The 13,253-nt window shown below is 49.9% G+C and overlaps 1 protein-coding gene across 5 annotated transcripts in view; it reads right to left on the bottom strand.

Annotated features, from left to right (window-relative positions):
- Positions 1–13,189, bottom strand: part of LOC144101906 (sphingosine kinase 1-like) — a 115,160-nt gene extending 101,971 nt beyond the window's left edge. For 3 of the 5 annotated variants that reach the window (XM_077635125.1, XM_077635126.1, XM_077635127.1), the window contains exon 1: positions 12,506–13,189. In XM_077635125.1, the coding sequence (XP_077491251.1) occupies positions 12,506–12,935 (430 nt within the window). In that variant the 5' untranslated portion in view covers positions 12,936–13,189. The remainder of the gene's footprint in view (positions 1–12,505) is intronic. The other 2 variants (XM_077635128.1, XM_077635129.1) reach the window with 2 other exon arrangements.
- Positions 13,190–13,253: the final 64 nt, after the last annotated feature.

The following is a 13,253-nucleotide window of genomic DNA, read 5'->3' as shown; positions in this document are numbered from 1 at the left end:
CGCTAAGCTTCCTTTAGCGTTCTGCGCATTCTACATACGCTATTTTATTGCGTACGCAAAGGTTTTGCATACGCTATACTAAAACTGTCTAATATGAAAACGGGGTACGATAATGTACGGAACACGCGTAAGGTACACGGTACGGTACACAGAAAAGTACACGGTACATGGCACGCTACACGGTACGGTATATAAACGTCACTTGTGGATTTCACCGAGCAGACACAAGTTCGCTCGCTGAAGTTGCATCGAATCGTCGTGTCAGTACGGTTCCGCTACACCGCTTCAAAACACAGGAGTCATAAAAGTACCCGCGAAATTCCCATACATCCAGCTTTATTTCTTTTTTCCCCCTTTTCCGCGAAACCCAGGTAGCGAGCACATGGCGAGATGAGCTGCAGGATGACCGCAATGCGGAAGTTTAAACCGTTGAGCTGAACAAGAATGATATATGGGAAGACAGAAGTCAACACGCAAGAGTGGAATATATCTGCAGTGAAAAAAAAAATGCTTTCAACACATACTCCTGCACGAAGACAGACGACTCCCTTCAAATGTAACCAGAATAGCACTACCACAAAATTGTTGAGGCCACTGCGGAGACTCAGTGCGTTTGGTAATCGGCAGCTGACCCAAAAGACCAGACTAATCCTGACAGCGGCTGCCACATTTGCATGGAGGCGAACTGCTAAAGAAGCCAGTGTACAGTGTCATTTCAGCGCACGCTAAAGAAAAATAATTGATTTTGGGGGCAAGGAAAAGGCGCAGTATCTGTCTCATATATTGGCGGGAACCTAAACCGCGCGTAAGGGAAGGGATAGAGCAGGGAGGGAAAGAAGAAAGGAAGAGGTGCCGTAGCGGAGGGCTCCGGAATAATTTCGACCACCTGGGGATCTTTAAGGTGCAGATATCGCACAGTAGACGGGAGCCTTAACGTTTTTCCTCCATAAGAACGCAGCCGCCGCGGTCGGGTTCCAACCCGGGAACTCGGGATCAGTAGCCGAGAGAAATATGTTCTAATAATAATAATTGGCTTCTGTGGAAAGGAAATGGCGCAGTATCTGTCTCATATATCGGCGGACACCCGAACAGCGCCGTAAGGGAAGGGATAAAGGAGGGAGTGAAAGGTGCAGGTCTCCGGTATAATTTCGACCACCTGGGGATCTATAACCTGCACTGACATCGCACAGCACACGGGCGCCTTAGCGCTTTGCCTCCATAAAAACGCAGCCGCCGCGGTCGGGTTGGAACACGGGTACTCCGGAACAGTAGCCGAGCGCTCTAACCACTGAGCCACCGCGGCGGGTCGCTAAAGAATCCCAGGTGGCAGAAACTGCCCGGAGCTCTCCACTATGGAGTCTCTAAAGCGCTAACCGCATGAGGCGACACGCCGCGCGATGGGCTGAGGGCCGCCGAAGCACTGTCGTTTATCGCGTCGCCCAGGTTCTGGGTTTGCAGAACATCGCCCGGAAGTGCCGTGCGAGACTAGCCAATGACGGGAGGCCTTGCGGGTGCGTAACTATCCTATCCGTTTTGCGCGCGAAAGTCGATTTTTTTTCAACGGGCTTTCAGCGGAGCAGCAGCCGACGTATCCCTCACCATGGCAGCTATGCAAGAATTCAATGAAAGGCTCATTAATTAAGTTCAAGAGGAAAGGGTGCTGCGGGATATGTCCTACACGCACTATAAGTCACAAGAGCGCCGGAATGTCGCCTGGCGCCGCATCGCAGCGTCCCTCGGGCGCGCTTTTCTGCGTCATCCGACTGTGTGTATATAGAAGACTAAAAATAAAATTATTACTTGAATATATTTTTCAATGTTTTTGCTGTGTTTTGCCTTGTGTGAAGCCTTACGAGCGTTGTTCTACTCGTTAATTAACGCAAAATGACTGAACGCTGAAGCTGCCGCAATCGAGCAACACTGAAAACGCGCCGCTCCGACGCCGAGTCCCGTCGCTTCGTGCGGTTTGCGCCAGCGGCAGCGATGGGCAGCGGCGGCGTCATCGCGCGACGTATCGCGAAGGAATATCGCCTCATGCGGTTACCGCTTAATGCCCTGAGCTGCTTTGGGACGTTAAAGCTACAAAACTAAAAACGGAACAAAATTGCTAAGAATTTCAATTTTAGACTTTAATAATAATAATAATAATAATTGGTTTTTGGGGAAAGGAAATGGCGCAGTATCTGTCTCATATATCGTTGGACACCTGAACCGCGCCGTAAGGGAAGGGATAAAGGAGGGAGTGAAAGATGAAAGGAAGACTGAGGTGCCGTAGTGGAGGGCTCCGGAATAATTTCGACCACCAGGGGATCTTTAACGTGCACTGACATCGCACAGCACACGGGCGCCTTAGCGTTTTTCCTCCATAAAAACGCAGCCGCCGCGGTCGGGTTCGACTTTACAGAAGGTCAGTTTTTATGGACGCAAAACGCTAAGGTGCCCGTGTGCTGTGCGTTGTCAGTGCACGTTAAAGATCCACAGGTGGTCGAAATTATTCCGGAGCCCTCCACCACGGCTCCTCTTCTTCCTTTCTTCTTTCACTCCCTCCCTTATCCCTTCCCTAACGGCGCGGTTCAGGTGTCCAACGATATATGAGACAGATGCTGCGCCATTTCCTTTCCCCAAGAAAAACCAATTATTATTATTATTATTATTATTATTATTATTATTACAGAAGGTCAGAATGGTGAGTGCTCAAACTATAGTCTCCCCCCACCCCCTTTTTTTTACGGCGACGCTCGAAGAGACGGTACTTTGCGCGGCGGACTAGCCTTCACTTGTGAGAATTCCTTCTGGCCGTCGTGCCAGCGGCTCAGTGAAAAAAAAGTAAAGGTCATGCCCATCACGACCGTGAGCGAAACGCTCGTGGCCCTCCTGCGCAAGTACCTTCTTGCGCGGTTTTGAAGACGCCAGCCTCATTTGCAGAAACTCGCAATCCCATAGGGACTTTCGGGCAAAACCACGTGTGCAGATGATGATGGTCACGATAGTGGTGATATGTTTCCGGAGCGCGAACAATGCCTGTGAATGCCACGTTTTATTTCTCCGTTGAATATCATTTTAGGTTGAAAACCGCGCGAACGGGCGAAAGACAGTGCACAAGGAAACACACCAACATGGGGAATTAAGGGAATTTTTTGAGCGCTGCAACCCCCTCCTTTCGGCATTTTTTTTTTCACCATTTAACACATCGATCTATTAAAATCTAAGAACAAAATTAGAAGAGTCGGTCAGAAGAGTGTCGGTTTGTTGCCAAAAATGCTTCCTGTTCTTAAACCAGATGGCTCCACTAAGGTCACTTTTTATTATTTACCGGGCGCGCCTATAAAACCTCCTCAAGAATATTTCTGGCTACGCCACTGAACTCAACTATCCATTCTGAATATCTTTCCTTCAAACGTATACAACGAACCAATGGCTGCTCTTGCTGTTGACCATTTTAATATGTTACAAATCTCCCCCCCCCCCCCCCTTTGTGCATAGTAATGTTCCAACATTACGGCCTTTAAGGGTGAATAAATTATGACCGATGATGACCGAAGAAGCGCACGCTCTGCACGCCTAAAGCCCCCGCAGAAGACATCTACGTGTTCCTCAACAAGCGCTCCGAACAATCTATTGCAACGAACCGCTTTTTTTTTTTCTCTTGAGGCAAAGAATTCATAAACTGCTGTTCCGCCTCCATTCTTGGCGGTGTGATGCAACGTTGTTCGCTGCACCCATGCGGCCCACGTCGCGTAGAAATGAATGCCGTTGAAATTTCGCCTCACGCGGGGTCGCTCAGCCGTTACGCGAGACCGGCCTCGATTAAAATATCCTATTCGCGCTGAAGGTCGCATGTGGACGTAACGAAACAATGGTGGAACCGAAGAAATATTGGCAACCCCTCTCACCTCACGACAGCGAGGTTTAACTGCACTCAACCCTTACGAAAATGGTCTATATAAGCCTATAGACTTCCTATAGACTATAAATTTCCTCCCTACACACTAAACAATTTCTCACCCTTAAGGGTGTAAATCAGCTGTCCCCAGACGAGCACCCTTTTCCAATTGTTCGGTGCTAAAAAAGGGTGCAGCAATCAGCACCCACAAGGAAGGGTGCTCTTAATGATACTTTAAAAGATGTAATGGTTGCACCCTCATGAAAGGGTATTATTTTTCCATAACACCTCTACTAATGCATGTTGGAAGGGGGCTCCACATTGATTCACCCATGAAGCAAAAGCCTTGGACTGACGCGCGCCCTCTAAACTTTCATGCTGTGCACCCTTCCTGAAGGGTGCTGATCTCTGCACCCTTTTTAGCACCTAAAAGGGTGTTCGTCTGGGGACAGCTGATTTGCACCCTAAAGTGTGAGAATTTGTCTAGTGTGTAGAGATGGTTATTTTTGTCTGTTCGTAGGCTATAGACAAAAGTCTACTAAAGGAGTATGGCCATAGATCTACAGATTGTCTATAGACTGTTTTGCCTATAGACTGTTCTCTAGGGTTTGTCTAAAGAGCGTCTATAAGCTTTATAGACAAAAGTCAATGGAGTCTATAGACTGTCTAAAAAAATTTTTACGGGAAGAACATGAACGTCGCGCGTCCCAAAAAATGAAAACTCAAAAAGGAATGCTCCACATACGAGGGAACTCGACTCGGCGTTGATGGGGACCAATTCGCTAAATTCCTCTAACCAAACTTCGGAACAGGTGTGATCACCGTGCCCTCGAACGGCGAAGTCAAATACCTTGTTTGTTTTATTCACGTTTTCCCGTAATTCTTTCGTGACCTCTTGCCCGTAAATATTAGGATATAGCCAATCCCGCATCTAACTCTGTGCATACTCCGCATGTTCAGATGCAATTTGTCTACGTGAAGCGCCCCAATTCGAAGCCCCGAACGGACGCTCGAGTGAAAGGCAGCCTTCAAATATTGAAGTTAGGCAAGCGCACGTGCCTATCCTTGGACTGCGTTGCGCATGCGCAGTAGATGCCTATATAAAATCCGCCGATCAGAACGCCGCTGGCACTGCGCAGAGGAAATATGGCTGCGCCTAAAAAGGCATTTGTGAAAAAGTCTGCAGGGGTTGTACTGCTCGGTTGTTACCTTTTTTTTTTCAAAATTCAGCTCACTTTTCCCGGTGTTTGTTTCCGCAGTAGTAGTATCAGTAATAGCTAGCAAACACGATTCTTATCGTTTTCTTTACTTCCTTTCAGCGGCGTGCACGTGAGCTGTCCTTAAGAAATCAAAAGTCCCTTAGAGTTTATCTCGACTCATTTGTTATAGCCCGATCAGTTGACGTGCCAGCAATTAAAGCACATGTGGTCGTGCTTAAAGCAGTGCTCGAAGAACGAACTGCTATCGCTATACAAGGAAAAGTGACAGTGAGGAAAAGTTCAGTTATCGAGCCAGGAAACGAAAGTGGAAATTCGTTTCCGAAAACATGGGTCGCCCAAACACGCAGAAAACGAAAAACAAACGCGCGAACGCAACAGGAGAGCCACGCCCACGTTTGACACGTTGGTTCAAGCGGAACAAGGAATCACTACCCGACTGCAGCAAATATGCATGTGCATTCTTGCTGGGACACACGTTGTCCTTTGCTTGGCTAAGGGAACGAACTGTGAGACCAGCAAACTCTTCCAAACAACGTTTCGAATCAGCCTTCCTCACGCGGCAGCCCATCGCATGCGCGCCTCTTCTACTCCAGCTCCACTGGTTGAAAACAAAACCGCCAGCTCCTACCGCGCATGCGCAGCGTTAGTGACAGGCGCATGCGACAGATGGCGCTAGCTGTCAGTACACACTTGCCGCTTCACAGGCGCAGCTGCTCACCGTAGAATCAGATCCTGCCTGCGTCTCCCACGTGCGATTGCTTTCAGCCAGTAGCAGACGAATTTTCGCCGCTCACCAGAGAGCGCCACGTCTTGTGAAAAATACGGATCGCAAAGAACGAAAAATAGACACAGCAAGATTCAAGCAGGAGCCAGAGGGTCGCGTATCACGTGGTCGGCGTGATGACAGCGATTGAAGCGCCGCTGGACCGTCTGCGAAAGTCAGAACATGGGTTTTTTTTGTGTGTGTGTGAAGTATCTGCACAGTTTCGCCAGTGGCTTGTTACGGTTACGAACGGATCCAGTGTCCTTACATGCAGCGGAACAACCGCTGCTTGTTTAAAGGTTTGGTCTACGGGGGTTCAACGTCCCAAAGCGACTCAGGCTATGAGAGACGGCGTAGTGAAGGGCTCCGGAATAATTTCGACCGCCTGAGGTTCTTCAACGTGCACTGGCATCGCACAGCACACGGGCCTCTAGCATTTTGCCTCCATCGAAATGCGACCGCCGCGGCCAGTAGTAATAGTAGAAAACGTTATTGACAAGATAAATCAAAGACTAAACAATGGGTGGTGTCTTCATTTCAAGACTCCACTGGCCTTGGCCTGCGCAACGAGTGTGCGCTGCTGATCAAGCTCCGAGCTGAGCAAGAGAGGTCTCCCACTGCTCCTTCGTTCTATGTGTTGCGATGTGCGGGGGTTTCGGGCCCTTACACCCCCATGTAATGTGGTATGCATCGGGCCGGTCTTCGCACCACGGGCATTCGCCTCTGTAGCGCTCGGGGAAAACGATGTTGTATTTGTAAATATTGGGGACTGTATCGGTGTGGAGTTAATTGCCTCCACTCCCGAGCTTCCTGAGCGTTAAGCATCTTATGGGGAGGGGGGAAGTGCTGTCTTTATGTCCTTAGGAAGTGGAGTCGTGTGTTGTATAGGTGACGGGGACTTCGAGAAGAAAGCTTGAGTCGGGGTTGGAGCCCGCTCGGTTGGCATGTCCTCGAGCTAGTGGGTCCACGACCTCGTTGCCCCCTAATCCCGAGTGACCAGAGGCCCACGCTTTCTGATGTTTTAGGGAGGAACTGGCGCTCATAGACTTAGCTACTATGCCCAAGAGCTTTTTAGGTATCCTGCCAGGATCGAACCCGCGTCTTTCGGGTCAGCAGCCGAGCGCCACAACCACTCAGCCACAGCGGCGGCGGCGTGCCCCTTGTTGAAACAATGGTTCTAATCGATGGATGACAACCGGCAAGCGACGGCACAATGATAGCAAAGTCAGCGCTTGACGAGTAGTTATAGAACATTCCGATCGTGACGCTGTCGCACCGCACGCTCGGCTTGCGCGCTTTTTTTTTTGTAGCGATAGCTACATTACGATAATAATAATAATAATAATAATAATAATAATTGGTTTTGGGGGAAAGGAAATGGCGCAGTATCTGTCTCATATATCGTTGGGCACCTGAACCACGCCGTAAGGGAAGAGGGAAAGGAGGGAGTGAAAGAAGAAAGGAAGGAAGATTCCGTAGTGGACGGCTCCGGGATAATTTCGACCACCTGGGGATCTTTAACGTGCACTGACATCGCACAGCACACGGGCGCCTTAGCGTTTTTCCTCCATAAAAACGCAGCCGCCGCGGTCGGGTTCAAACCCGGGAACTCCGGATCAGTAGCCGAGCGCCCTAACCACTGAGCCACCGCGGCGGGGCGACATTACGATAGCATTTCGAGCCTTCAGCGCGGCCACGGTCACGTGGTGCGGAGCAGCTGCCGGCGGCGCGGCGACGTGACTGGTCACGTGACCAGCCACGAGGTTGGTCACGTGGTGCGGAGCAGCTGCTGCTGCCGGCGGCGCGCCAGCGAAACCGAGCTGCAACAGCTATTCCGGAGCCCTCCACTACGGCACTTCTTTCATCCTTTCTACTTTCACTCCCTCCCTTATCCCTTCCCTTACGGCGCAGTTCAGGTGTCCAACGATATATGAGACAAATACTGCGCCATTTCCTTTCCCCAAAAAAACAATTATTACTTTTATTATTAACAGCTGTGCGCATGCGCCGTGTCAAGTGGGACGAAGGTGAAGAAGGAACGCCCAGCGAAACGGAGCGGCGAAAGACTGAATTTGCAATTCAACAGAGCAAGTTCCCTCGGCCAGCTGTAGCTGTCGTGCCACTCCATGGTTTAACCAGGGCTAAACCACCGCCAATTTTTTAACTTTCCTTTTCACGGAATTTAAAGAAAAAATGAATCCGCGGGACATTCACAGCTTTTTTTTTGTTTTGTTTCAGCCCAAAAGTGCGTGACACTCAGCCACAAAGGAAAGTCACAGTAAATGCGTCGTGCACCACTAGTGGACTATGCGTCGCACGCCCGCCAGAGGGCCCTGCCATCGCACATTGCGAAGCGCGTAGAACACGGTTTCCTTTGAAAGTAACTAATCCCATTATACCCATCACGGCCCTTAATATTAATCAGGGGGCGAGGAGAACTCTCGTCTACACATCTCAAAAAGTTACAACTCTCCACTGATGTTACAATAGCCCCACCACGTAGCGTAGACGGAAACCGACCTCAGCTCTTTATAGTTTTTTTGTTCCTTTTTCCGGGTTCGAACCCGACCGCGGCGGCTGCGTTTCGATGGAGGCGAAACGCCAAGGCTGTGCTGTGCGATGTCAGTGCACGTTAAAGTCCCCCAGGTGGTCGAAAGAATTCCAGAGCACCTCCACTACGGCACCTCTCTCTTCCTTTCTTTCACTCCCTCCTTTACCCCTTCCCTTACGGCGCGGTTAGAGTGTCCGCCGATATGTGATACAGACACTGGGCCATTTCCTTTCCCCCAAAACCAATTTTCATTTTCTTTAGCTTATATAAATGCTGCACATAATTTCTTACACCGCGGAAGCACTGAATGTGACTTTGTCGGTCGCGGGCCCATTGGAATGGCCTTTTTTAAACACACGTTTCGAAGCCTGTTCGCCGTCGTGGTGGCTCAGTGGTTATGGCTCTCGGCTGCTAACCCAAAGACGCAGGTTCGATCCCGGTCGCATTTCGATGGAGGCGAAATGCTAGAGGTCCGTGCACTTCGCAGTGCCAGTGCACGTTAAAGAACCTCAGCAGGTAGTATGGAATATCCGGAGCCCTCCACTACGGCGTCCCTCATAGTCTGAGTCGCATTGGGATGTTAAAGACGTTAAAACCAACCCAAGCTTGCTTGTCATGAAAAGAAAAAAAACAAATCGTTTGGCGCGTTCGCAAAAGTCGTATGGTTCTTTGATGAGAGCCTTGTGAAATTTCAGTATTTGCAACAACTAACCCAGAGGCGTAACCTTGATTACTTTTTTTTTTGCCGGGTGAGGAATACAAAGGAACTAATCCATCGCTAATTATACGCCTAGCCGCAACAGACAAGATGTGGGAGCAGGCTTCGAAACAATTAAGTTCGAAGAGAAGTCTGCATAAACAAAAAATATTTTTAAAAAAGCCGGCGAACGGATGACAGTCGCAAAGAATTCTCACCGCCAACTGAAGGGGATTGTGAGCGGGTTCACATGGCAAATCTAGTTAAAGTGCATTTCTGTTGCATTTAAACACCCGTATCAACGTTACTTCAGCTATACCGCCCTCTCTATAGCAGGTGGGCATGGCAACCTGCGGCCGTCATTTTTGCTGTCACCGTTTCCTGTGCACGTTGGAAAAATAAGCGTAAGCTTTAACCACCTGCTCCGTGAGGTGTAGTTTTACCCAGGCCTATATATATATACAACTATGTTTAGTTTCATACCAGCGGGCGAGTCGTATACGTTGAACGCTGCAGCAGCTGTGTCACGGTATTCGCAGGCACTGTCTCCTCAACGGAGATTTTCATGCACAGCGCTTGTTGAAGGCAATTAAACAGGAACAGCAACCGGGGAGGGGGACGAAACGGTGCTCTCCGAGGCTGTATAGCGAAAGCAGCTCGGCAAGGGCGCAATGACAGGGCTCCGCTGTTTTACTGCTCTTGTCTTTGTTCTGCCTCGTAATATATGTTTGCACTTTTATTGTTTTTATTTGTTGGAATCGTATAACATGATGTTATCTATTGCACTGTGCAGTCCGCGCCCCTGCTTTAATGCATCGGCGCGGCAGGAAACAGTGTAAATAAATAAATGAAAAATTTATGGTTTATGGGGGGCTTAACGTCCCAAAGCTACTCAGGCTATGAGAGACGCCGAGGTGAAGGGGTCCGGGAATTTCGACCACCTGGGATTCTTTAACGCGCACTGACATCGCACAGTACGCGGGCCTCTAGAATTTCGCCTCCATCGAAATTCGACCGCCGCGGCTGGGATCGAACCCGCGTCTTTCGGATCAGCAGCCGAGCGTCGTAACCGCTCAGCCACCGCGGCGGCTAAATTAAAAATTAAGTAACGTTGACCTTCCCCGCTAAAAAAAAAAAAAAACAGAATAAACGCTCTCCACTGCGATCTTGCACGTCATCACTTTGCGAAAGTCGCCGCTCAAGTTCGCAAACACTGGCTCAGGAAAGAGACCGAAGCTCGCGAGCTGTGCATTTCTTTGTTTTTGCCGCCGAAGTCTATTTATTTTGCTTTGCTCTAGGCGGGAGGAATGAAGAAATGAAAATTGGTTTTTGGGGAAAGGAAATGACGCAGTATCTGTCTCTCACATCGGCGGACACCTGAACCCCCCTTTAAGGAAAGGGATAAAGGAGGGAGTGAAAGAAGTAGTGGAGGGCTAGGGACAATTTCGACCACCTGGGGTTCTTTAACATGCACTGACATCACACAGCACCCGGGCGCCTTAAATGCACGTCGAAAAATGCCCTTCAGCATCAGAATACCCATTTTGCACAATCGGGAGGAATGTGCCAAATGAGTATTCTGATACTGCAGGGCATTTTTCGAATAATAATAATTGTTTTTTTGGGGGAAAGCAAATGGCGCAGTATCTGTCTCATATATCGGCGGACACGTATATGAGACAGATACTGCGCCATTTTCTTTCCCCCAAAAAACCAATTATTATTATTCGAAAAATGCCCTATATTTTTCGACTGCGTGAACTTTAAACACAATGCAGTGATTCCAGGTGGAATTTGCAAAATTTTCCGTTCACGCCCTTTACATTCACATAGGGCCCAAAGACTTGTATGAACGCGCAAGCCATACAAGCAGGGGCTCTCCGAATATCCACACACAACTACATGTTCTATTTGGTAGAGATAATAATAATAATTGGTTTTTTTCGGGAAAGGAAATGGCGCAGTATCTGTCTCATATATCGTTGGACACCTGAACCGCGCCGTAAGGGAAGGGATAAGAGAGGGAGTGAAAGAAGAAAGGAAGAATTAGGTACCGTAGTGGAGGGCTCCGGAATAATTTCGACCACCTGGGGATCTTTAACGTGCACTGACATCGCACCGCACACGGGCGCTTTAGCGTTTTTCCTCCATAAAAACGCAGCCGCCGCGGTCGGGTTCGAACCCGGGAACTCCGGATCATTAGTCGAGCGCCCTAACCACTGAGCCACCGCGGCGGGTCTATTTGGTAGAGATCGACATGGTATCTCGCCGATATTCAATTCGACCGAAAACCTAAACCAGCAGGCCGCTATCTGGTGCCGCCCAGGCTCGGTTCCTAGCCTTCAGATATAATTCTTCGTTTCATTGAATCAATCACGTCGTATTCCGGCCTTCGCGGGCAGGTGAGACAGCAGAGTCTAAATTACGCCTTCGGATAACCCGCGTCGACGCTCTCAATGACAATCGCTGGCAAACAATACGCAACAGCAAGGTATACACTGAACAATGTGTCCATAAAGCACTATGAGGTGCTGTCAGAACCGGCCGATTAGTTTCTGGGAACATAGCGCATTATCAATTTTTAGCTGTGCACTGGCTTAGATAACGCGAACTGCCGGAGAACAGGTGGCATGGCAGAACGAAGCGAGGTTACGATAAGGCTCCCGCATTTCGGCGAAGTACCGGCTCGAAACCACCACGGTCTCACAGCTGATGACTGCAGAAAAACGCACCCGGGTGCACGCAAACGCATCATCGCAGCCCGTAGGAGATAAGGCGATAAAAAAAGAAAAAAAAAGAGGCTCGGCTTCCGTAAGCGACGACCGTGTTGTGCAGGGTAAACTCGACTACACCCTGTCTCGTTCAGCGAAGCTTTTCCAGCGCGCGAAAGGATGGTGAAAAGTAAAGGACGGATACCGTTCCGTTTTCCGGTACTCCACGAAGTAACCAGAAGACGGTGGGCTCCGCCTACAGCAACGCCGTGGGGGAATCGGAAATCCCGGTCTTTCGACGGGGAATTGGAGCCAGAAATAGAAACAACACAGCAACCTGCAGGTAGCGCTCATCAAACGACGCGCGGATAAACATGCTTCAGCTGTACGTGCGGTTTTATCAGGAAAGAAACCGACTGTAGGCGCGGTTCGCCAGAAAAAAACAAACTCGCCGGCCGACTTTGTCTGCAAAGCAACTTCCGCGCCACCAAGCCCGCAGCACATCCGTCTGAATTTCGAGAAGCGCACTGTCTGCGCGTTCTGCCACGCGATACAGAAAAGGTCCGTCTACTCTGCTACTTGCAGGGAGCTAATCGAAATGTGTAAGGGCGGTGCGAATAAAAAAAAAATTCAATAAAACGCGAAGTTACACGCCACACGAGCACGCAGACGAAACTCACCGCCGCCAGCTCGGTCTAGTTTGACGCCTCGGAGAAGCCAGAGGAAGGCCGACTGCCAGTGCCGGGAGACGGCCAGGTTGGCCTCGTAGTCGTCCGCCTTGTCCACCGCGAACACGTAGGTCCGTTTCTGGCGCCGGTGTCCGCAGTTCTTTCGCTTCTGCACCAGGTGGTAGGCGTAGACGCAGAAATAGGAGACCGTCTTCTTGAGTCCCGAGGCCCGCTCACCGACGCGCATGACATGACAGCCGATTACATCGTCGAGCTTCACCTCGGTACGCTGCCGGTACGGCAGCAGTCCCTTGCCCTTGACGCGCGGCTCGAACACCAGGCAATTTTCGAAAAGTGTCACCTCGTAGTCGTCCTCGGGGTTTGGATACAGCCGGAACGTGTCTTTGAGCACCCACTGCGGCATTGCGCTGGCTACGTTCATTGCCGGCGCTGCTGCGCTCCCGCTGTGTAGTCTCCGGTGGCAGACGACAAGCGTGTGATGGGGTCAGACAGACGACATGGCTGCGAGCAGACGGATGGGAAACCGATGTCGGCGGTCGGCTGAAGCAGAGCTAAATGCTCGACCGCTCCTACAGGAAACAAGCACGCGCTGCTGCATGCACGCAGCTGACTCGCCCGAGAAACGAACAAACCGCACAGAAAAAGCGTCGCTCTCGCAAGCCTACCTGATGATGCTGACTCTTATCAAAGTTGCGTGGATAATATGATGTTTTTGGTTGCTTGAATTTTTTTCTACACT

Source organism: Amblyomma americanum, chromosome 8 (genome assembly GCF_052857255.1).
Source record: "Amblyomma americanum isolate KBUSLIRL-KWMA chromosome 8, ASM5285725v1, whole genome shotgun sequence".
NCBI lineage: Eukaryota > Metazoa > Arthropoda > Arachnida > Ixodida > Ixodidae > Amblyomma > Amblyomma americanum.
This window is presented reverse-complemented; position numbering and strand designations above follow the sequence as displayed.